The sequence below is a fragment of the Colobus angolensis genome, unplaced genomic scaffold, assembly GCF_000951035.1.
Source record: "Colobus angolensis palliatus isolate OR3802 unplaced genomic scaffold, Cang.pa_1.0 Scaffold141, whole genome shotgun sequence".
Classification (NCBI taxonomy): Eukaryota; Metazoa; Chordata; class Mammalia; order Primates; family Cercopithecidae; genus Colobus; species Colobus angolensis.
The window spans coordinates 1,413,710-1,436,737 of record NW_012114500.1 but is presented as its reverse complement, the minus strand read 5'-3'; the positions used below and the strand labels follow the sequence as shown (position 1 = coordinate 1,436,737).

Here is a 23,028-nt window from a genome sequence, read left to right as displayed (position 1 = left end):
ACTCTTGATATGCTTTAGCAAAGAGACTGGTGTACTGTGAGAAAGATGATTTGGGTATCTTGTGGAAGAAATTCCTAAGCAGCAAAGAATTCAAGGTGTGGTCTGGCTTCTTCTAAAAGCCTATGTTCATTTGCATAAACAAAGAAATGACCTGAAACTGGAACTTATATTTAAAAGGGAAGCAGAGCATAAAAGTTTGGAAAATTTGCAGCCTGGCCATGTGTTAGAAAAGAAAAACTCATTTTCTGGGGAGGAATTCAAGCCAGCTGCAGAAATTTGCATAAGATAAGCTGAATGTTAATAACTAAGACAATGGGGAAAATGCCTCCAAGCCATTTCAGAGACCTTCCCAGCAGCCTCTTCCATCACAGGCCTGGAGGCCTAGGAGGGAAAAATGGTTTTGTTGGCCAGGCCTAGGGACCTACTGATCTGTGCTGCCTCAGGACATGGCACCCTGTGTCTCAGTGGCTTCAGTTCCAGCTGCAGCTAAAAGGGCCCCAGATAAGTCTAAGGCCACCGATCCAGAGGGTACAAGCCATAAGCCTTGGCAGCTTCCACATGGTATTAAGCCAACAGGTGTGCAGAGGGCAAGAGTTGAGGCTTAGGAGACTCCACCTAGATTTCAGAGGATGTACATAAACATCTGACAGTCCACGTAGAAATCTGCTGTAGGGGCAGAGCCCTAAGGAGAACCTTTACTAGGGCACTGTAGCCCTAAGTAGAACCTTTACTAGGGCATTTCCTCCCCAGAAAATGAGTTTTTCTTTTCTACCACACGTAGAGGGGAAATGTGGGGTTGGAGCCCCCAGACAGAGTTCTCACTGGGGCACTGCATAGTGGAGTTGTGAGAAGAGGGTCCTTCAGACCCCAGGATGGTAGATCCACTGACAGTTTGCACTGGGTGCCTGCAAAAGCCTCAGGCACTCAACACCAGCCTGTGAAAGCAGCTGTGAGGGCTGCAACCTGCAGAGCCACAGGGGCAGAGCTGCCCAATCCCTTGGGAGCCCATCCCTTGCATCAGTGTGGCCTGGATTTGAGACATGGAATCAAATACTATTTTGGAGCTTTAAGATTTAATGACTGCCCTGAAGGGTTCTGGGCTTGCATGGGGCCTGTAGCCCCCTTATTTTGGTAAATCTCTCCCTTTTGGAATGAGAGAATTGTACCCCCATTGTATCTTGGAAGTAAATAAGTTGTTTTTGATTTTACAGGCTCATAGGTGGAAGGGACTTACTTTGTCTCAGATGAGACTTTGAACTTGGAGTTTTGAGTTAATGCTGGAATGAGTTAAGACTTTTGGGGACTATTGGGAAGCCAGATTGTGTTTTTTTTTTTTTTTTTTGAGGCAGAGTCTGGCTCTGTCACCCAGGCTGGAGTGCAGTGGCCGGATCTCAGCTCACTGCAAGCTCCGCCTCCCGGGTTTACGCCATTCTCCTGCCTCAGCCTCCGGAGTAGCTGGGACTACAGGCGCCCGCCACCTCGCCCGGCTAGTTTTTGTATTTGTAGTAGAGACGGGGTTTCACCGTGTTAGCCAGGATGGTCTCGATCTCCTGACCTCGTGATCCGCCCATCTCGGCCTCCCAAAGTGCTGGGATTACAGGCTTGAGCCACTGCGCCTGGCCTCAGATTGTGTTTTGAAATGTGAGAAGGACATGAGATTTGGGAAGAGCCAGGGTAGAATGACACAACTTGGCTCTGTGTACCTACTGAAATCTCATGTTGCATTGTGATCCCCAGTATTGGAGGTGGGGCCTGGTGGGAGGTGACTGGATCATGTGGGGTGGTTTCTCATGGTTTAGCACCATTCCCCTAGGGTTGGTGCATAATAGAGTTCTCATAAGATCTGGTTGTTTAAAAGTGTGTGGTACCTCCCCACTCCCCTCACCTGTTCTGGCCACATGAAGGCCATGCTTGCTTCCCTTCTGCCTTCCACTATGATTGTAAGTTTCCTGAGGCCTCCCCAGAAGCAAAAGCCTGTACAGCCTGCAGAACCATGAGCCAATTAAACCTCTGTTCTTAGTAAATTACCCAGTCTCAGGTATGTTTTTACAGCAGTATGAAAACTAATAAAAGAACCTTGACAGTTTTCATAAAGAAAAAAGCAAAGCTACTCTGAAAGGGTGGCATCAAGTAGCTGGCTAGAGTTCTCACAAGGTTAGTGACTCGTTCCTACATACCGACCCCATAGGGCACTTAAGTCAAAGTTATGCCTCTGCACATTATAATACAAATTAGTACAAATGATGAATCTTCAAAGTTGCTTGCAAGCTAGGAAATTAAATCTAGAATGCCAAGTGCCTACTCTACTTCATTCAAAACAAATATTATCACTATGTTCTAGTATTGTGACAGTCACAAAAAGGAAGAGAACATTGTCTTTATCTCTCCGAAGTACAAAGTCCACTGGTGAATTCACAAATAATTAATTACTCTAAGAGGGCATGTGCTATTAGACATAGGAATGGAAACAGAAAAGATGTCACATTATGTCTGGGAGCATAAGAAAGATTTCCTGGAGCAAGGAATGTCTAAGATGACTCTTGAAAATAAATAGAAATCTACCTGGAAGATGGTTGTGGGAGTTCTCTAGAGAAACGGCATGTGCAAAATGGTGATGGCAAGAAAAACCCGACTTCTGGAAAGTCAGTTCTGTATGGCAGGAGTAAAAGGTATACAATAGAGGAATGGAGAAAGGATTGGAAAGATAGACAAAATCTAAATAGTAAGGGTCTGTATATTATTCTAAGGAATTTGAACTTTTATATAAGATATCATAGAAGGATTAAAAAAGTTTAAGATTACGTGATGAATCTTTTTAGAGAAAACGCTATTGCAGTGTAAAGACGGTCTAGGACAATACTTGAGATAGGGAGACTAGTTAGCAGGCTACTCCACAGTATAGGTGAAAAATGACAGAGGCCAGAATTAAAGCTTGAATAGTGGGCATGGAGAACACTGGAAAGATTCAAGAGATAAGCAAGGGACAAAACTGACAAGACAGAGCAATTACCTGGAGAGTATGAGAACACTCAGGGTGACTCTAGAATCTCTGATTTGAGTAACTAGATACATTCTGTGTGATTAAAGCATTAGATCATAGATCTTGGAGCAAGTGTTATATTAGTGCCACTGTAGTTCCAGCCAACAAACTAACTTGAAACTAATTTTTTTTAATGGGGCTCATGTAGTGGCTGAAATATTTTTATGTTATTGTTAGTAAAACTGTGGTTATTCAGCAGTACCAGAAAAGAATAAATGAGATCCTAATTATAAACATTAAAACTTTAAATATAGACTGTAATAAAGGGATGGGCCTAAGAGGACAGAGAGCTGGTCAAATACACCTACACTTAATCGGATGAGGCTGAATTCTTCCAGGCCCTCAGAAACAGCAACTGGACTGTAGCTTAAACAGTATTTTTAACAGAAAGAACTAATGTGAAAAGGTTAGTCCAGAAAACAGAGTTCAGAAAGGGCACTTACAAGGCTCCAAAGAATTCCATTAACTAGGACACTATGTGGAAGAAAGATATTTTCTGCGTCTTCCAAGCATCTAGGTAATTAGACCCACTTACCTGTTATAATTTTATGCTTATCATATGCAAACTGGCATCTGAAAGAAGGGATGTACTAATTAGAAATACACATTACTGACCGGGCGTGGTGGCTCATGCCTGTAATCCCAGCACTTTGGGAGGCTGAGGCAGGCAGATCACAAAGTCAGGAGTTTGAGACCAGCCTGGCCAGCATGGTGAAACTCCGTCTCTACTAAAAATACAAAAAAATTAGCCGGGCATAGTAGCGTGCGCCTGTAATCCCAGCTACTCAGGAGGCTGAGGCAGGAGAATTGCTTGAACCCGGGAGGCAGAGGTTGCAGTGAGCTGAGATTGCGCCACTGCACTCCAGCCTGGGTGACAGAGCGAGACTCCATCTCTCTCAAAAAAAAAAAAAAAAAAAAAAAAGAAATACATATTATTCACCTCTTCCTAGACCCTAATGGAAGTGGACAAAATGGCAGCCAGACTTTTGTATACCAGAAACAGATAAACATGGTTAGTGTTAGTCCATTGCTAAGCAACTCGTATTCTGGGTATTCTTTTTTTTTTTTTTTGAGACGGAGTCTCACTCTGTTACCCAGGCTGGAGTGCAGTGGCATGATCTCGGCTCACTGCACACTCCGCCTCCCGGGTTCACACCATTCTCCTGCCTCAGCCTCCCAAGTAACTGGGACTACAGGCGTCTGCCACCATGCCCGGCTAATTTTTTGTGTTTTTAGTAGAGACAGGATTTCACAGTGTTAGCCAAGATGGTCTTGATCTCCTGACCTTGTGATCTGCCTGCCTCGGCCTCCCAAAGTGCTGGGATTACAGGTATGCTAAGAAAAATCCAGTTAGCATGTTTGTAAGGATGAAGGCCATCTGCAATGCTGCAATGCTGTCCTATCTGCAACATGTCTGGGCTTCCTGGACAACATTATACCAATTTAGTCTCTGTAAACCATGACATAAATAAACTTTGGTTATCTTGTGATGAGTCTTCTAAATCATCAAGAATCCAGAAATAGCTTCCATGTGTTACCTAGATATTATAAACAATAAGATCAGATCAAGCTATTAGAACAGTATCCAGTTTAATTAATCTTTTCCTCCTTTTCTGCCTTACTGCTTGCACTTCTATTATAGCAGGTATCACTGTACATATTGTGATATCCCTATAGAGCACAGGTGTGTTATGTTCTTCATTTGAATATAATCCCTAGGTGGTACAAATAGTGATTGATGTTTCTTTTTATCCCTGGGAACAAAAAGCACATAGCCTTATGCATGACAGACAGCAAGCATTTGTTGGACTGAACAAGGCACAATTAAGGTCAACTAGGTATCAAAAGACTTCAAGTTAGTTGTGCAAGGAATCAAGCTAAATCTCTACATGTGATGACCATTGAAGAATGTGCAAAAATCTGTCAAAATGTGATGCTCCAAAAATAACTCTAGCTTTCTTTTTTTTTTTTTCTTGAGACGGAGTCTCGCTCTGTCGCCCAGGCTGGAGTGCGGTGGCCAGATCTCACCTCACTGCAAGCTCCGCCTCCCGGGTTTATGCCATTCTCCTGCCTCAGCCTCCCGACTAGCTGGACTACAGGCGCCCGCCACTACGCCCGGCTAGTTTTTTGTATTTTTTTTAGTAGAGACGGGGTTTCACTGTGTTAGCCAGGATGGTCTCGATCTCCTGACCTCGTGATCCGCCCATCTCGGCCTCCCACAGTGCTGGGATTACAGGCTTGAGCCACCGCGCCCGGCCAACTCTAGCTTTCAAAAGCCTTTTTGGGAAAGGAGTATAAAAGTATTTCCAATGATTTTCAAAAATGAGTAATAATCTCAACTCTCTCTGCCTATTTATTTGTCTATCTGGTTGTGAAAGAAAAATCCCATAGCTCGTTTCAGTTTTGTTGAAATTTCACCATTAAATGGAATTTACATTTATAGTACATCAAATATTATGACAGCTCCGCAAAGACTAAATGAGAGTTTTTTTAGGATCCATTTCTTTGCGGTTTTAAACATTATTAAACTGAATGTAGAATACTGTTAATTTAAATTTGAACTTACTTTTATTTTCTTGACATTTGATATAAACTTCTAAAAGTAAGAAGTAGGATCCAGTTTGCATCATCCTCTGGCTTTAATCAATCCCTTTCCTCCCTTCTCCCATTTAATTATGTTCACGGTCATCCCCACTAATTTATATTATTAACACATCTCAACTTCTTCTGTCACTGAGAATACGCAAGACTTACTATCACCTCAGGTACAGATCGTTGCAATAGTTTATCAAGTCTCTTTCCTTGTTTCTAGCCTCTCTTTTCTCAGTTCATTAGCACACCTTGACTTGCCTCCTTTTGTTAAGTAGCACTTTCATCAAGACATTCTACAAATACTCATTTAACATCTATTATGAGCAGAACACCATGCAGGAGTTACAGAGAATATAAAGATAAAACATTGGCCTTGCCCTTAAAATCTATGGTCTTACTTAAGAAAAACACACAATAGCAATAGATTATTAAAGAAAATCAAAATAAGAAAAAAATTTGCAGTTTATGTGAGGTGGGAAAACACTACAGATGAGAGGGTTCTGAACTGGAATTCTAAGGATGATTCCTATGAGATAAAGTAGGGAAGTATTCCCGGGTAGAGGCAATACACTGAGCAATGAAAGGCCATGACATTTGAGATAAATTAACCAGAAGCAAGATAAAAAGCAGGGGAGATCACATAATTTAAAAAACTGAAGACCACAAACACTGCAAGAATCTCAGCATGTGCTGTCTAATGAAGACCAGCAAACGAACACAGCAGGTGATCAACCATACTTCCAGAAATAGGCAACTGGCCACTGAGCCACCGTGTACAGTTGGGCAGCTCTATGTCATCTATGTGAATGGTACCTCTTGAAGTTGTGCCTACACCTGTTCAAAAGTGCTCAATGACCCTGGCAATTTCAGATAGGTGAGTGTCTACCTTTGCGGGAGCCTAGCTTTGTAAAAGGGAACCCAATCATGGGGAGGTGGGGCCAAGGCAAGAATTTAAGTCTCTCAGAATGAAATCAGTAGCAAGGTTCAACCTCTTGAAATAGCAAGGCAGAGATGCAGGTCCTGATGACTAGGAATAAGGCAAGGAACTCTATTACTGAGATGGCAGGGAGGCCAGACAGGAGCACAGGTAACAGGAAAGTAAATAACATCTAACTGATGCAAATATCAACATTAGTGTGATACTAAGTAATTTCTACATAGGATTTCTTATACCTTCTCTGTCTTAAGAAAGTGACTGGCCTCAGTCTTAGATCACTATGCCCCGAACACCTTCAACCTACTGATGGGTTTAATTGGTCACAGGACAAAATTATTAGGAACTAAACATCACACCTTATTCAAGAAAAAATGTATCTTTAAAATTACTAATACCACTTTCTGTTTCCTTTCATTGCAAATAACATTTCAGCTACATTACAACTTTTAAAAGCTTTGAGCTTTAGCCTGGATGTTCATGTTTTCTGAGTACTAAATATTCTAATTACAAATTCACTTTTTGTTTGGTGTCAAGGGGGATGGATGATGGTCCTAAACTGCAATTTTACCTAGAACACACAGAAATTCTGTAAAACCAGCTAGCTAGAGAATATTTTTGGTAGTAATACTAGCTAACGTTAATTGTGTACTATATTGCAGGCCTTTTGATATACAGTTTACTTATCACATTTAATCTTCACAAAACCCTAAAGGTAATAATATTTATAACGATCGCTAACATTTACTGAACACTTACAAAGTGCAAAACACTGTTCAAAGACACTGTTTATATGTAGTATTACTTCATTTAATCATCATGATGGTCCTGTAAGTGCCTTTATTATCTGTATTTTACAGGCAATATAACTAAGGGCTCAAGAACTTTCTTAAGGTCACACTGCTAGTAAGAGAAGCCAAAATTCAAATTATGTAGTCTGACTCTAAAGCCCATGACATTAAAGTCCAGGCTTTTAACCACTGCTATTCACTGCTTCTGCAATTGGTATGCATGGAGAAAACAATATTTTTGATACCACTAATACTACTACAAATATTTTGATACGATAGGATTTCAACAAGTTTTAGTGAACACCAGAAGACAGGCAGTAGCCAGAAGCAAAGATAAGACTAACATAGAATCTATGAGTTTGAGTCTCAATCTCAATAAGCCTTTATCAGAATATGTAATGAGCTCTGATAGTAAGGTGTAAAAATTGCTGAAGAAAAAAAAAATGTTACTCTAAGTATACAATAGAAAATATTACTGCAAAACAAACAAAAGACCCTAATAAAATAAAGCAAAATGTAAGGAAATAAGATTAGGGTGAATCATATTCTATGACTACCCAGGATTTAGAAATACAAACTAAAATCACTCCGAGAAAATTAAATCTGTGAAAATTCTGCAACTTGATGTAGATACCAGTTTAATTTTGGTTGAAAACGTTTCTAGACATCATGAAAAAAAAATCACTGTACTTACGGTGAAGTACAGTCATGTAAAGAATAACTCAAGGTCTACACAGTTTCTTAGTGTAAAAAATTTAGTAACAACTTACATTTTTTTAAAAAAATTTATATTGGTTATGCTAATTTCCAGGTTTAAGGAATTACTGTATTGCTTGCAGTTTTATATAAAAATCTATTAAAGGAGGAAGGGTAGAAAAGGAGGAGAAGGGGAGAGATACTTCTTATTGGGGTTTTGAGTCATGAAACAAAGCAAAGGTCCACAAGTGTAAATAGCTTACATTGGCTAATTACTGGTCTAGTGCTCTTTCCATTCTAACCCAAAAGGAAGCTACTGAGTCTTACAATGTGACTTAGAAATCATCTAACTAAAGGCATTCATGTTACTGATAGCAAAAAATGGTCCAAACCCACATAGTTACTGGCAGCAGAGACAGAATGAGAAGTGGGAGTCCTGACAACAGGTATTCTCTCCAGGCAAAACATATATAGAATTTTTTAAGTATATTTTAATTATTTTTTAAAAAAACTTTAGCACTTACTATGTTTCAGACACTAAGTACTTTTTATACATTAAAACATATTTCACACATATTTATTAGTGAATCTATTAAGGCCCCTTTAAAGGAAGTATCTTATTCACAAATGGATTTACAAAACTACAAGTATAGATTCCACATTTAAATATCACTGTGGTGGAAGAAAGAAATACTTTTGTCTTCAAAAATAAATAAATTGATTTTGAAAAGGTTTCAATTAATACTAACTTTAAAAGCACTTTCATCCAATACAAAAAGTGATATTGATTTTATTCATATTGAAGAATAAAGAAAATAACTGAAAAATTAAATAACTGAAAATTTAAAATAACTGAAAAAAATTACATATGCGGCAACTGACACTATTAACCAACAGAGAGCTGCAAATTAAAACCACAATGATATATCACTACACACCCACTAAAATTAAAAGGACTCACAATACCAACTGTTGGCAAGGATACAGAGCAACTGGAACTTGCATCCATTGCTGGTGGGAATGTAAATAGTACAAACACTTTGGAAAACTGTTTGGCACAATGTGTTAAAGTGAAAACATATATCCTATAACCCAGCAATTCCAATTCCTAGGTAATACAGCTCAACAGAAATGAATACTTAAACGTCTAACAAAAGACAGATACAACAATGTTCATAGCAGATTTATTCATATTAGCCCTAAACTGAAACTTAAACATCCATCAAAAATAAAGATAAATAGTAGTACATTCAAATAACAGAATTCTATTCAGCAAAGAATGATAGTAGTACATTCAAATAACAGAATTCTATTCAGCAAAGAATGAACGACTGCTACACGGAACATGCATGAGTAAAGCAGAGCCAAGGAAGCCAGATGCGAAAGGGTACATTTTATATGGTTCCATGTATAATAGCCAAAACTAATTTATAGTCAAATAGTGGTTCGATTACCTTGGGGAGGGGAGGGCATTTACTGAGAGAGGACAAAAGGGAATCTTCTCAGATGCCAGAAATGTTCCATATCTTTATCAGAATAATGGGCACATGGTTATACACATATGTAAAAACTCATCAAATTGTATACTTAAAATCTGGTGGACTTTGCTTTATGTAAGCTATATCCCATTTCTATGATATCCACCCAGGTTGTTTCATGTAGCAGTAATTCACTCTTTTTGATTGCTGTATAGCATTGTATTATATGAATGTATCACACAACACAATGATTCTTTTTATTGTTGTTGGGCATCTAAAAAATTTTTTTAAAAAAGAATTCAGTTCCCAAATGAACATTTTCTCTGCTCACTAGCAGATTTTGTTTACTAAACTACTAAGAAGAAAAGTCCATTCGCTTTTTTTTTTTGAGACAGGGTTTCACTCTGTCACCCAGGTTAGAGTGTGGTGATGTGATCATAGTTCATTGCAACCTCAAATTCCTGGGCTCAAGCAATCCTCCTGCCTCAAGCTGCTGAGCGCTGGGACTGCAGGTGCATGCCACCATGCCCAGCTAACTTTTTTATTTTTATTTTTAGTAGAGACGAAATCTTGCTATGTTGGCCAGGCTGGTCTCGAACTCCTGGGCTCAAGTGATTTTTCCTCCTCAGCCTTTGAAAGTGCTAGGATTATACAGCTGTAAACTACCACATTCGGCTCCATTTCCTTTAAGTTCTACTTTAAGTTTTAACAAATTGCTAGACAACATTTCTTTGGTGCCAAAAAAGTCTATAGTGTTGAACTCAGTGACAGAATAATTGAAATGAAGACAGTTTCTCTCATAGAATACCTCAGTATAATATTAAAATAATAATGTTTGCTTAAGAAGACTTTTGTCAATCAATAAACTATTTAGTGGATTGGTCTATAATTACTGAATTATGTAAATTATTCACAGAACTTTTGTGAATGGGGAAAAGAATGAGAACCAATCTAGGTGGACTTGACTTTCATATTATAATCTGACAGACACTGTAGATAACTCTAAAATTAATTTCAAACTCTATATCAATATTTGCCAATGTTTTCTGAGTCTTTACTAGTTGTCTGAAAGTATGCTAAGCCCTTTATGAGTATTTTTTCATTTATTCTCACAATAATCCCATGAAAGATGTTACTATTATCCCTATTTTATAGAAGTAACTGAGGTTTAAAAAGGGAATGCAAGGAATACATTACTGAGTGGAAAGCCTAGACTAAAACATGGTCTGAATGACACCAAAATGTGAGATCTCAACCATCATTAAAAAATCCCCTCTGCTCAGTTCTTCTCCTCAAATTTATTTATAACTTATTACCAAGTGTAGATGTATACTCATTCATTCAATACATATTTACTGAGCATCAAACACTGTTCTGGCTGTTTGTTTCACATTAGAGCATAACATGGACAAAAAAATCCTGCCTTTGTGGTGCTTATATTCTTAGGACATGGACAAAAAAGTCATAATAAATAAGTAAATTATACAGTTGTCTTAGAAAGTGAGCAATGCTACAGGGGCAAATGAGCAGACAAAGTGATTAGAAATGTCAGTTGAAGTTTTACATAAGATACCCCTCACTGAGGAAGTGAATTCTGAACAATGACTTCAAGGAAGTAAAGCCAGAGCCACACAGCTATCTGTAGGGGCCAGGGGGATGGAGACCAGGAGGTGAGGTGGGAGAACTAGGGGAGTGGTGTAGACAGTGAGGGAATGTATGTGTGGCTAATATACAGCCTGGTAGTTCGCTTTTTATGTTTTGGCTTTTGAATGAAAGGGAAACCACTCCCCTTCTCCCACCAAATCTTGGCTAGTTCAGCTATGTTTCCCTAAAAAAACTTAAAGGGACACTGTAGTTTTTTTAAGTGCAAAAAGAGTGAACTATGTATCCCTGATTGAACCTTTTTAGCAACAGATTTTGGAGGAAGGAACTGCCATATATAAAAATGGGTTAGAAACACACAGAAAGTTTACACATACATGCACAAACACACAGGCACTTAAGGGAACATTCTGGGAGCTACTTTACACAAAAATGCAGGGCTCTAGGTGACTTCTTTATGACAGTCCATATTGTTACTCATTCAATCTATTAAACTAGGATGAATGACAATAAAAATTTCCACATTAGACACAGAAAATAGCTCTAGATTTGTTTACTATTTATGCATTTTACATCATATGATTAACATATAATGCGTGGATGAGTATTTAAAATCACTGAGTTTATAAAAAGTGACTTTTTCTCTAAGTAAATAAGTGTACAATAAAGTAACTTCAAATCTTTTAACCTTAGTAAATACAGGTCCTTATCCTAAAGCAATGCTATCTTTAATTATCACTTATTTGTGAATTGTTAGAAAATAGTGACTACCAATCAATTCAGAGTCTGAGCTCCACAAATATTAATCCAGATTTCCTCTAACAAAGGCAATCTCTGGGAACATGTAGGTTAAAAGGCCAGCTTCAGAGTAAAATAATATTCTTTATTCACAGTAAGGTCAGATGGAGTTTAGTCAGTCGCCCTGATGTCTTCTTTTCAATAGACAAACTACTCAAACAGGACAATTGAAGGATGACTTCTCTTCAATGTAGGGTAATTATAACTTGTCCATAATGTAATGCAGTGACTCGACTATGTTATTACTTCAAAATAAAAGTAGCATATGATGTGTTTATGACAATGGAATGGAAAAGCCATCAGCATTAACTTCTTATGACTATCTGCATCTCTCTCACATTTTATGACTACTGCTTGTAGGTGTCAAATATAAGGAAGAATTTGCCAGTGAAAATGAGTTACTGGCAAAGGTTATAAAAACATCTTAGAGATCTTTCAGTAAAAGCATAAATGTTCACCCTCAGGGATGACTTGGCATCATCTGACCTGAAAGCAAGAATACAAAGTAGAAAACTCTTCAGGTCTAATCTATCCATGTTATTCTTGAAGCCAAAAAAGGCTAAAAATCTTTTTTCTTTTGTCCTATAATCACCCTTCTCTTTAACCATCACTCCCTCTTCTGCTAGACATGAGACTACAAATTTGGTGGCATAAATGAATTTGTCCTCTAACTGCTTTCATTATCATTATAAAACTATAATATTTGTTAAAAACTAATTCGAAACCGTTTAACAGCAAAATTTTCAAAACCCAGCCTAAATTAGGTAAAGCAATGATATCATTTAATCAGCTATATGCCTAGGTATGTTTTGTTAATCTATTACCTAGATGAGGAGTTTATGTTTCAAGCAAAATGTACTATGTGTATTGATGTCTACAACTTCCCTGGAAATGCATCAACAAATAAGATGGGTTGATGTCTGGGTAAAAGGATAAGTAAGTGATAAACCAAAAACAGCAAAATGTTAACAACTTTAGAACCTTGGAGGCAGCTATATGGGTGTTGACTGTGACATTGCTTCAACTTTTTTATATGTTTGAAATTTTTCACAATAAATTGTTAGGAAAAATATTATCACATTTGAAACCCGTTTTAAATGGCAAGGGAGAAATGTCAAATCCCACAGAAGAATTCTGCAAAAACCAACAGGCAAGATTTTTGCAGCTTATGTTTGTTGAGCTGAGAAAAAAAAAAAAAAAAAAAAAGGTTACCATAATCCCTTTATCTGTCTAGCTCCAGAAAAGTACAAAAAATTTACACTCTTATTGAGAAATAATGGCAGGTGAAAGGGTTGTTTGTTAAGAATTCTACGTGGTGAAACTAAGTTCCTCTGGCTAAATTTTGAAGCTTAAAAACAAATTATTACTGTTATTTCAGACAATGTTTCACTTCCTTGATTACCCAGAATAACTTTATTTCAATACAGATATATTTCCTGAAAGGAGATAAACCACACCTTCTTCAGATTACTTAATCATCCTTTTTGGCAGTGTCCTTTCGCTGTGAATCTATCTGAAAATATTATTTTTTAAATCTGAAAATAAAAAACACAAATGATCAACACGTTGGAAAATGTGTTTACCTACTCAATAGCGTGCATATGAACTATATGTTTTGTGTGTTACAAGCCTTTCAATACAAATGACCTTCTAATGTGGCATTGAGACAGGCATATTTATGTTTGATATTCCATTAATGACTTTTTGGTAGTTATTTAAAACATACTCTGTATTTAATAAAGATGCAAAAATACGTAACTCAGCTACTAGTGGATAATAATGATTTATTCAACAAACATTTAATACTTTATGTGCGAGGATAGTGCTAAACCTTAAAGATGAGAATACAAATAAGATGAAGTCCCTGAATTAACTAAATCAATAGTTTGGTAAAGAAGAAACACAAATGAACAAATACAAAATCTCATAAATTGGTTAGTAAGTATATGTAGAGTAATACTGTAATAAAGAGGAGAAACCTAAATTAGCTTAGCGGGGTGAGGGTCTCTGGGAAGGCTTCCTGAGCTTGGTCTTAAAGAATGGGTATTAGTGATCTAGGCAGGAGAGAATGGGAGACAATATTCTATGATGAGGCAGCAGCATAGAGGAACAAAGCAGCATGTTGTGGGCAGAGAACTATAAGCAATTCAGTATTGCTGGAGAGAAAGCTCATGGTATGGAGTGGAGAGAGCTGATGCTAAAAAGGTAGGCAGTGGCCACACCATGAATGATCTTGTGGGGTATGTTAACAAACCTGGACTTTCTCTTGGTCTCAGAAGGATCTAGAAGGGGTGTGATATTTTCAGATTGTGTACCAACTATAACTCTCTGACCCCCTTGAGTGAAGGAGACATGATGATCAGCTACAAGAGTGACAAAATGAGGACCTGAAAACCAAGATGGTGACAGAGGGTATGGTTTCCATTGAGATATACAGGCAGACAGGACAGACTGGATGTGGGGGTGACTCCCAAGTGTCTGGCTGGGGTTAATCTGTTGATGACAATACTGTCCTCACCCACTCCCCCCCTCCATCCAAGTAGCTAATATGGAAAGAAAAGCAAAACTGAAGGGGAAGGTTATGGATTCAACGTTGGAAGTGTTGAATATGACTCCGGGTTACCTAGGTGAAGATTTCCAGCAGAAAGTTAACAAGAAGCCAAGAGGGAGGAAGTCTGGATAGCAGGCTGAAATTTGAATCTGCAAAATATTAGAGACACTAGGAATTTTGAGAGAACAGCCAGTTTTTTGGGGGTTTTGTTTTACTTAAGCCATTCTAATAGGTGGGTAGTGGTAGCTCATTGTAATTTAAATTTTTATTTCCCTAATGTCTAATGATGTTTAGGATCATTTTTGTTTGTTTAGGATCTTTTAAAATGATTATTTGTTATTTGTGTATCTTCTTTGGTGTCTATTCAAATCTTTTGCCCATTTTTAAACAATGAGCTGTTTTATTATTGCTTTTTGAGTGCTCCTTATATATTCTCGACACAAGTCCTTCATCAGATACATGCTTTGTAAATATTTTCACAGCATGTGGCTTCAACAGTCTTTTGAAGAGCATAAATTTTTACTTTGCTGAAGTCCAGCTTATCAATTTTTTCTCACCATGCTTTTGGTCTAAGAAATATTTGCCGAAATAAGGTCACAAATATATTTCCTCCTATGTTTTCTTCTGGTATAGGTTTAGGATTTTAATTTACATCTATGATCCATTTTGAGTTTTTTGGGGTATGCGGCGTGAGGAATAGATCAACCTAATGAGAGGGGATAAAACCAGCCACGAAGAGTTTATAGATAGGAAGTGCAAAAATGTGAATGGAACCTGGGAATGAAAAAAAGCCAAGATTCAAGGAAGCAGAGTTCAGCACTGTCGGGGAGGCAACAGGAAAATTCTGAGTAACCAACACTGCCTGCTGAGAAAAGCAATGACAGCTGTCTTTTCAACTTGGATGAGGTCACCTTGGGTAGAGCATTTTCAGTCAAAACAAATCTTCTCTATTCATAATTACATGTAACCAACACCTTTATAAGAATTCCCCCGGTAGAAATACTTGAGAGGTCTGAACTCCCTGAGCACTATTAAAGGTCACTTCTTTAGGTACAGGAAGATCTGGGATTCCTGACACTGAGGGTGACAAGCATCCTTGGGGCACTCCAGGCATAAGGTCTTGGGGACAAACCCGAGGAGTCATTGCCTCGTTGGGAAATCAGAAGCACACTCACTGCTGGGTTTGCCAATCTGACGCTTCACCAGGAAGACACCTAGTTGAACTACAGGAGGATGAGAAGGGGGGACTAAAATCTGTGCACTCGGGCAAATCCGGGGACATTTCAGGAAAATCCTTCCCAGCCCTCCCAGTTTCTGGAGAGGAGGAGTAGGACGCAGGGACCCTCCAGACTTTCTCCCACGTGGCTCCTTTCCGGCAACGAGCTACTGCACTTACCCAGGCTTAGGAAGCGGGTGTTTAAGCCATGGGTTAGGGGGCTCGTGAGCACGCCCGATCCTTTCCCTGGAACAATGAAAGGGGTGCTCCACGGACTCCTCTCGGCCGACTGATCTTTCGCCGCCCTGCCCCAGCGGCCGACGGGTTTCTACCCGTGGAGCGTGGGTCTGGTCTCCGTAGCCCACTAGCGGCTAGCCCGGCCCCTCCCGCTAGTCGTAAAGTGCAGTAAAAGCACCAGCATTTTGCAGCACCGTAGGTGAGGCCGGCGGCGTGGGTCCTTGCGGTGCACGGAGCCGGCGCTTTGGTAGTTCTTTCTGCGGAAAGGCGGTAGTTTGGAATTTGGAAAGGCCAGGGAACTAGCTACGATTCTGTCAGCGGGTAATTGGCTGCTCCTAGGTTTGTGTAACAAGCGGTAAAAGTGGTAGGGTTGTTTAAAACTTCTTATCCCAGTCCTTAAGCGTGACATAAGGTTCCCAAACCCCTCCTTGTGACTTGCCGCTTCTCTTGTGCTACTTTGGTTGTCACCTTCGTGTTCATCACTAGGTTTTAAGTGTCCTCGGTGTAACTGACGGTTTTTCTGTCCACTTCGTCTTGCAGTCTCTCTTCTTCTGAAGTTTGAAATGCTTTATCTCATCGGCTTGGGCCTGGGAGATGCCAAGGACATCACAGTGAAGGGCCTGGAAGCTGTTAGACGCTGCAGTCGAGTGTATCTAGAAGCCTACACCTCAGTCCTGACTGTAGGGAAGGAAGCCTTGGTAGGTGCTGAGCGCTCCCCAGCCTCCTGGGAAGAAAGCTATCTAACATCTGATTTTCATACACTAAGCTGAACAGAATTTTCAGGTCTGCTTGTTTAAACCCTTTGAAACGCATCCTTTGTTCATTAATGATCTGAGGAGCAGAAGAATGGAAATTATACACCAACCAAGTAACTTGGAAAATGAAAGGGTGCTTTGTCCTATTTTACAAGTCTAATTTGGTGGCTTTCTCCAGTAAATAGGAAAGCCATTTTATACTCTTGGGGGGTAGTTATCAAAACCCCTTATTTCATGAGGTAGTCAAGAAATCCTTTCTGAGTTGAGTGCTAATGAGGTGCTGACACAGCCTAATGAGTTGGTTATATATTCAGAAACCAAGCTGAAAGCTTCCCCCTTTGAAGTATGTCCATAGGGAATGGTGATTGCCTTTTTGTATCATATCCAGAGAGATCTTACCTTAAATAGACTATCTCCCAATAAGGCTTATACTGATACACTTGTATACATTGTGTGAGCCTGGACTTATTATATACAAATGTATGAGTATACAGTTATATGAGTATACACTAAGTAATCAGAATATTTGTTAATGTATTATACATTTAGTTGGCCCTCATAAGGGCCCAGTAAATTTGGGGGAAGGGTCAACTTCAGATTCATTGTCAAACTCTAAGTAGAATGTAAATCAAATGATTAATACATATGTTATGGGAGAAGAGAGTAGATTTTTAGAATTGTCTTTGTCCTGTCTTCCAAACAAAAAATTGACTTAAAATTTTTAGGCCTTAGATTACTTTAACATCTTGAAGAAGGAATTAAGAACTGCTGCTTGAATTGGCCATGCATTTAAATAAAAGTTGTGTGTAAAGACCAATTTTGATATATACATATACGTGGAGAGAGAGAGAGAGAGAGAAAGTAAGTCTTGCTCTGTTGCCCAGGCTGGGGTGCAGTGGTGCCATCATGGCTCACTGCAACCTCAACCTCCTGGGCTCTAGTATCCTCCCACCTCAACCTCCTGAGTAGCTGGGACTACAGGTGGGTGCCACCATGCCCAGCTAACTTTTTTGTATTTTTTGTAGAGACAGGTTTTTGCCATGTTGCCTAGGCTGGTCACAGTTTCCTGGACTCTAGCGATCCGCCTGCCTCAGCCTCCTAAAGTGCTGGGATTATGTAGGCATGAGCGACCACACCCAGCCTAAGACCAGCTTTCATTTAAAAAACTTTTTTTTTCCTCATTTTTTCATTCTTAGGATAGAACCAAAATATCTAATCTCAGAAAGATAGAAATGTGCCTCTCTAATCAGTGATTAAGGAAAGGTAGAAGGAACTTAATACCATCAAGAAAAGAGAGACAAATAACAAAACAGCAGTTTGATAGAATGACATATCAGGGGATGGCATAGAGGAAAGTTTGGATAAAGTTTTATCTTTGCTTTGTTACATGTTATTGTGACCTTGGACAAGTCCTTTAACTTTAGTGACTTTTCTAAATAGGGTAAAAACCACCTACTTTAGGTGTTGAGCATAGGTCTTAGCGTAGGTTCTTAGCTATGGTATGTGGCACAAAAGTGTTCAGAAATAGAAATTATCAATGGTCACATTTCCAAACTTCTCTGAACCTCAGTTTCTTCATTTGTCAAGTGGGAATCCAAGCAATTCTCCTGTCTCAGCCTCCTGAGTAGCTGGGATTACAGGCGTGTGCCATTGCGCCTGGCTAATTTTTGTATTTTCAGTAGAGATGAGATTTCACCATGTTGGCCAGGCTGGTCTCGAACTCCTGACCTCAGGTGATCCACCTGCCTCAGCCTCCAAAGTGCTGGGATTATAGGTGAGAGCCACTGCACCCAGCTGAGGTCTGCCACTCTTGACCTCTACACCGTACGGTGTCTCTGTATTCTTAAGGATAGATAATAGCTACACAAAGTGTAACTTCACAGAACACCTACAGAGAAGGTAGGATTCAAGCAAAATGGTCAATGCTGGATCCTGCCCTGCTTAATAATTTGTTCATGTACTCCTTTGTTTGACAGATAATATTGAGTACCAGATACCATTGCACTACAGCAATCCTTATAACTTTTAATAACTCACTCAAAGTTCTCGGTATGTAAGAAACCGTATTATTTATCTATGCATCCAGTTTTACTCCATTTGAATTACTTATTACTTCTCAGGAAATCAGTTGTAAGATTCGTGCTCCTTCATTCTGTACTGGCTGATGAGATGAAAAATAAAAAAAGGATTCATGATCTTGCATAACAGCCTGTAACCACTATCAGATGACTACTAGCTTACTAGCTCACTCTCTACTGGATTTGTTCTCTAGAGTTGAGCTGTAGGGAATTAAATCACAAAGCAGTTTGTTTGCAAACTTCTACATATTTAGAATTCAGTTATTGCTCCTGCAACTCTGCCTTTTTAGCAGAAACTAAGGAATATACTTTTACTATCTTCTGCATTTATGTAGGAATGTTTACTGGTTCTGTAAACAGCTAATTTTCTATTGTTTCTCATTGGTGCTGCTTTTTTTTTTAGCTGAGTTTCCATATGTTTAACCACTGAAAATTTAATAAAAGCTAAACCACCATGTTTGTTTAAACTTATTGTTTCATATATTTATTCCATATTACATCATGTTTCTGAAGTAGGGCTCATGTGTGTACATATTCCGTATTCATCCTACAGTGTTCTGCTTGGCTTTTAGAACCAAATTTAGAAATAAATTAAAAATGCAAAAAGCCTCAGATGTTAAGAGGTCTGTCTCCTTTGGGATATTAAGATAGCCCCAAAGACAGAGTTTAATTGCAACATGATATAAAGTACTGGCTCACTGATGAGTTGTATTGAACGATCTGTGTTTGGGTGGTTGCCAAGATAATGCACCAGTCCCAAACAAACTGTGTGTGTGTGTGTGTGTGTGTGTGTGTGTGTTAGTTAGAATGGTCACCTGCTGTCTCTTTATCTTCATATTGGACTTATATCTGTAGGAAGAGTTTTACGGAAGAAAATTGATTCTTGCTGATAGAGAAGAAGTGGAACAAGAAGCAGATAATATTTTAAAGGATGCTGATATCAGTGATGTTGCGTTCCTTGTGGTTGGCGATCCGTTTGGGTAAGTCAAGGCAGATAGTTTTGAGTTTTTAACTCATTTACTTTTTTTAATCAGTAAGAATTATTCTATTGCATTTAAAACTTACCTGCCAGGAACTCTATTTACTTAAGCTCTATCTAAAATGTTGTAGTTTAAACTTTTATGATCTTTGAGATTAATGAAGAAAAGCTACTTGGTAAATATATCATCATTTGTATCACTGTATTATCAAGTGTCAACTGTAAAGTTTGTATCATTGCTTCTGCTGTTTTAGAAGGTCATGTAGGGCAACAAATGCCTTAACTGGTATATCATTATAAATAGTTCATTACAGTTCATTACATTATCAAAAGTCATGCCTGCTATTTGCTGCTGATAATTTCAAGCATCTTTGACTTATTTTGTCCTAGGTTTTTTTTTCCCTTTTGTAATCATCTACTATTTGGCAATACTGCCATCACTTTGCTTGCTTTGAATTTATCGCTTATCAAGTCTCTAATTTTAATTTCTTATACCCATTGGGAACCCTGTTGTTTGTCATTACCATGAAGATGGGCATCTACTGCCTAGTCAAGCGTCATCAATCTCCAATGTCAAATCAAACAGAAGAGTTCTTTGTCTACAGCTGGTTACCTGAGATTTATATCACAGATTTAAGGAACATAAGGACCATGTAAGACCTTGGAGGGGCTAGGAATTTAATTTAAATACAGTGGTAAACCTTTGCAGGATTCAAAGCAGAAAAAGTCAAAATCTGATTAGCATTAAAAGATCACTCTAAATGCTTAGGTAAATGGATTTCAGGGAGGCAGGAATGTTTTCGGTGGAAAAGAGAAAAAGATGGGAACATATTTAGAAGAAGAATGCCAAGATGGATGTGGTAGATAAGGAAAAGGAAAGGAGTAAATCTGTCTCCCAGGATTCTAGCTTTATAAATGAGTGGTTGATAGTGTCACTTGAAACTGGTAAAGAACAGGATTTGGAGAAACAAGAATTGGTTCTGGAAATATGTTAACTTTGAGATGTCAAGTAGGCAGTTAGCTGCTGCTAGAGCTTGGGGGTGGGAGGTCATCCTAGATAAATGGCTTTCGAAATCATCCGTATGTTTATGGTGTTTAAAACTGGAGGAAATGAATAGAATCAGCTTAGGAGAGAAGAATGGGAAAAGAAGAGGACCTAGGATAGCCCTAGGAAACCTTGGAATTTCATCGTGTACCTAGAGCCAGAGGAGGAGGGAGAAAAAGCAAGAGAGTATGTTGTCATAGAAGCCAGGAAAAGAGACGGTTTCAAAAAGGAAAGACTGAATAGCTTCAATATAATACTGAAAGTTTGACTGTAAGATGAGGATAGAAGTATGTGTATGAATTTAAAGACACGATGTTTGGAGTTGATTAGTGGTGGTTTTATGGAGGAGTTGGAACCTGAGCTGGGTCTGGGTAGGGTTCAACAGATAGAGATTATGGGGTGGGTCAGGAGAAAGGTGGAAGGAAGAATGCTCATATAAATGAAAAAACTGAGGTACAGAGAAAGTACCTTAATGTAATTGCTCCCATTCTCAAAAACCTTCAGTGACTTCTCATGGCCTTAAATCTTGAAGTCTTTCTTTTTTCTCTAGCTACTCTTTAACTGCTATGCTAGAACCAAATTGTGCAACTTTCTATTTCATAAGTGTTTTATAATATTCTTCCCCCATTTCTTTGCTCAAGCTTTTTCCTTAAAACAGTTCTCTCAGTTCCTAATTATACCTAATTGTACTATAAAATTAGTATACAGCTCAGATGCTACCTGTTTCATTCCTGTTTTATTCAGGAGTGCCTTTTTTTTCATTTTAAACTCCTTTAATTTGCTCTTTCTCAGTGATTCATTATATATAACCTTGTGTTTAAATTCAGATTTAAGGAATATTTACTGTACTGCAGTTATTTTTTATTTAACAGCAGATTATGGTTAGGATGTAATAGTTGAAAATGGCATGGTGAGGAATGTGTAATTTTAATTGGAATTTGAGTGAATTAAATGGAGGAGAAATCAGGTAAGGAATATAGACGGCAGCAAGGCATTGAAATTCTTAGATATCAGCAAAAAATATCCCTTATTTAATTTTAAGACCCCTTCTTATTTAAATAAAATATATAAAAAGAGAAGATTATTTAAGATGCTGAATCTTAAATTCTTTTTTTCAATATTTTTAAAATGGTAAAATGACATATGACAAAATGTGTCATTTTAACCATTTTAGTGTACAGTTCAGTGGCATGCTAAGTACATTCACATTGTTGTGCAATTATCAGCACTGTCCATCTCCAACAATATGAAGTTCTTGAAGACAATTAAAAGTCATAGTAAAGTAAGTTCATGTAGTCTCATCTTTGTTCTTTTACCCAGGTTACTGAAAGGAATATGGAAATGGATCACACAAAGAAAGTAAATGAGTCCAAAAAGATACTAAATCAATAGAACTTAATCATTATGATAGTTGATAGTCTCAAACATTCTATCCCTAAATCTCTGCGTAAGAAGTCTTTATTAAACACACTGTTTCTAATGATGATTCTGTTTTATTATTCCATTCTGTATTTCAATATGCTCTGTAACTATATTATTATAATGAATACATAATTTTTATCCCTAAGTTGTATGCCTTTTCCTTAGTGGCATACATGTACAGATAATATATCCTGATGTAGGCTTTTTGACTGCTTCCATTCCATGTAATGAATCTGAACAGTGCTTGGCACCTAATAACTATAAAATCAATCTCAGCATTGTTATTAGTCCATTTTTCTTCAATATAAATAAAGCTGTCACGTATAAATTTATGTATATGATACCTTCCTCCCTCCCACTTCTTTATCCCCATATTTTAGATTGTTTCCTTATAGTAGATCCTCCAAAATAGGTTTTTTAGGAATAAAATATCAAAAAGTGTGGACATGGAGATTTTCTAGCAAAAAGCATATTATCAATTATTTTTCAAAAGGATAGTGCCAATTGTTAGTGCTTCCATAGTTCATGAAAACATCATTTTCACTATATTATTGCAAACATTACTGAATTTCTGGACCACTAGCCATACTTACTTCAAAAAGGGAGGCACTATAACATTTAAAACAAACATACTGGCTGGCGCGGTGGCTCATGCTTGTAATCGCAGCACTTTGGGAGGCTGAGGTGGGTGGATTGTCCGAGCTCAGGGGTTCGAAACCAGCCTGGGCAACATGGCAAAACCCCATCTCTACTAAAAAATACAAGAAATTAGCCAGGTGTGGTGACAGGTGCCTGTAATCCCAGCTACTCGGGA

The 23,028-nt window shown here is 38.3% G+C and overlaps 1 protein-coding gene and 1 long non-coding RNA gene across 7 annotated transcripts in view; one reads left to right on the top strand and one right to left on the bottom strand.

Moving 5' to 3' along the window:
- Positions 1–16,093, bottom strand: part of LOC105506902 — a 61,652-nt gene extending 45,559 nt beyond the window's left edge. Inside the window, exon 1 of the long non-coding RNA XR_001001007.1 lies at positions 15,879–16,093. This is a non-coding gene — a long non-coding RNA (uncharacterized LOC105506902). The remainder of the gene's footprint in view (positions 1–15,878) is intronic.
- DPH5 (diphthamide biosynthesis 5) overlaps positions 15,836–23,028 on the top strand; it is a 36,290-nt gene continuing 29,097 nt past the window's right edge. For 4 of the 6 annotated variants that reach the window (XM_011935196.1, XM_011935195.1, XM_011935200.1 and 1 more), the window contains exons 1-3: positions 16,123–16,256; positions 16,476–16,633; positions 19,624–19,748. In XM_011935196.1, the coding sequence (XP_011790586.1) occupies positions 16,499–16,633; positions 19,624–19,748 (260 nt within the window). In that variant the 5' untranslated portion in view covers positions 16,123–16,256; positions 16,476–16,498. Of the gene's footprint in view, positions 16,275–16,475; positions 16,634–19,623; positions 19,749–23,028 lie in introns of all 6 variants that reach the window. The other 2 variants (XM_011935198.1, XM_011935197.1) reach the window with 2 other exon arrangements.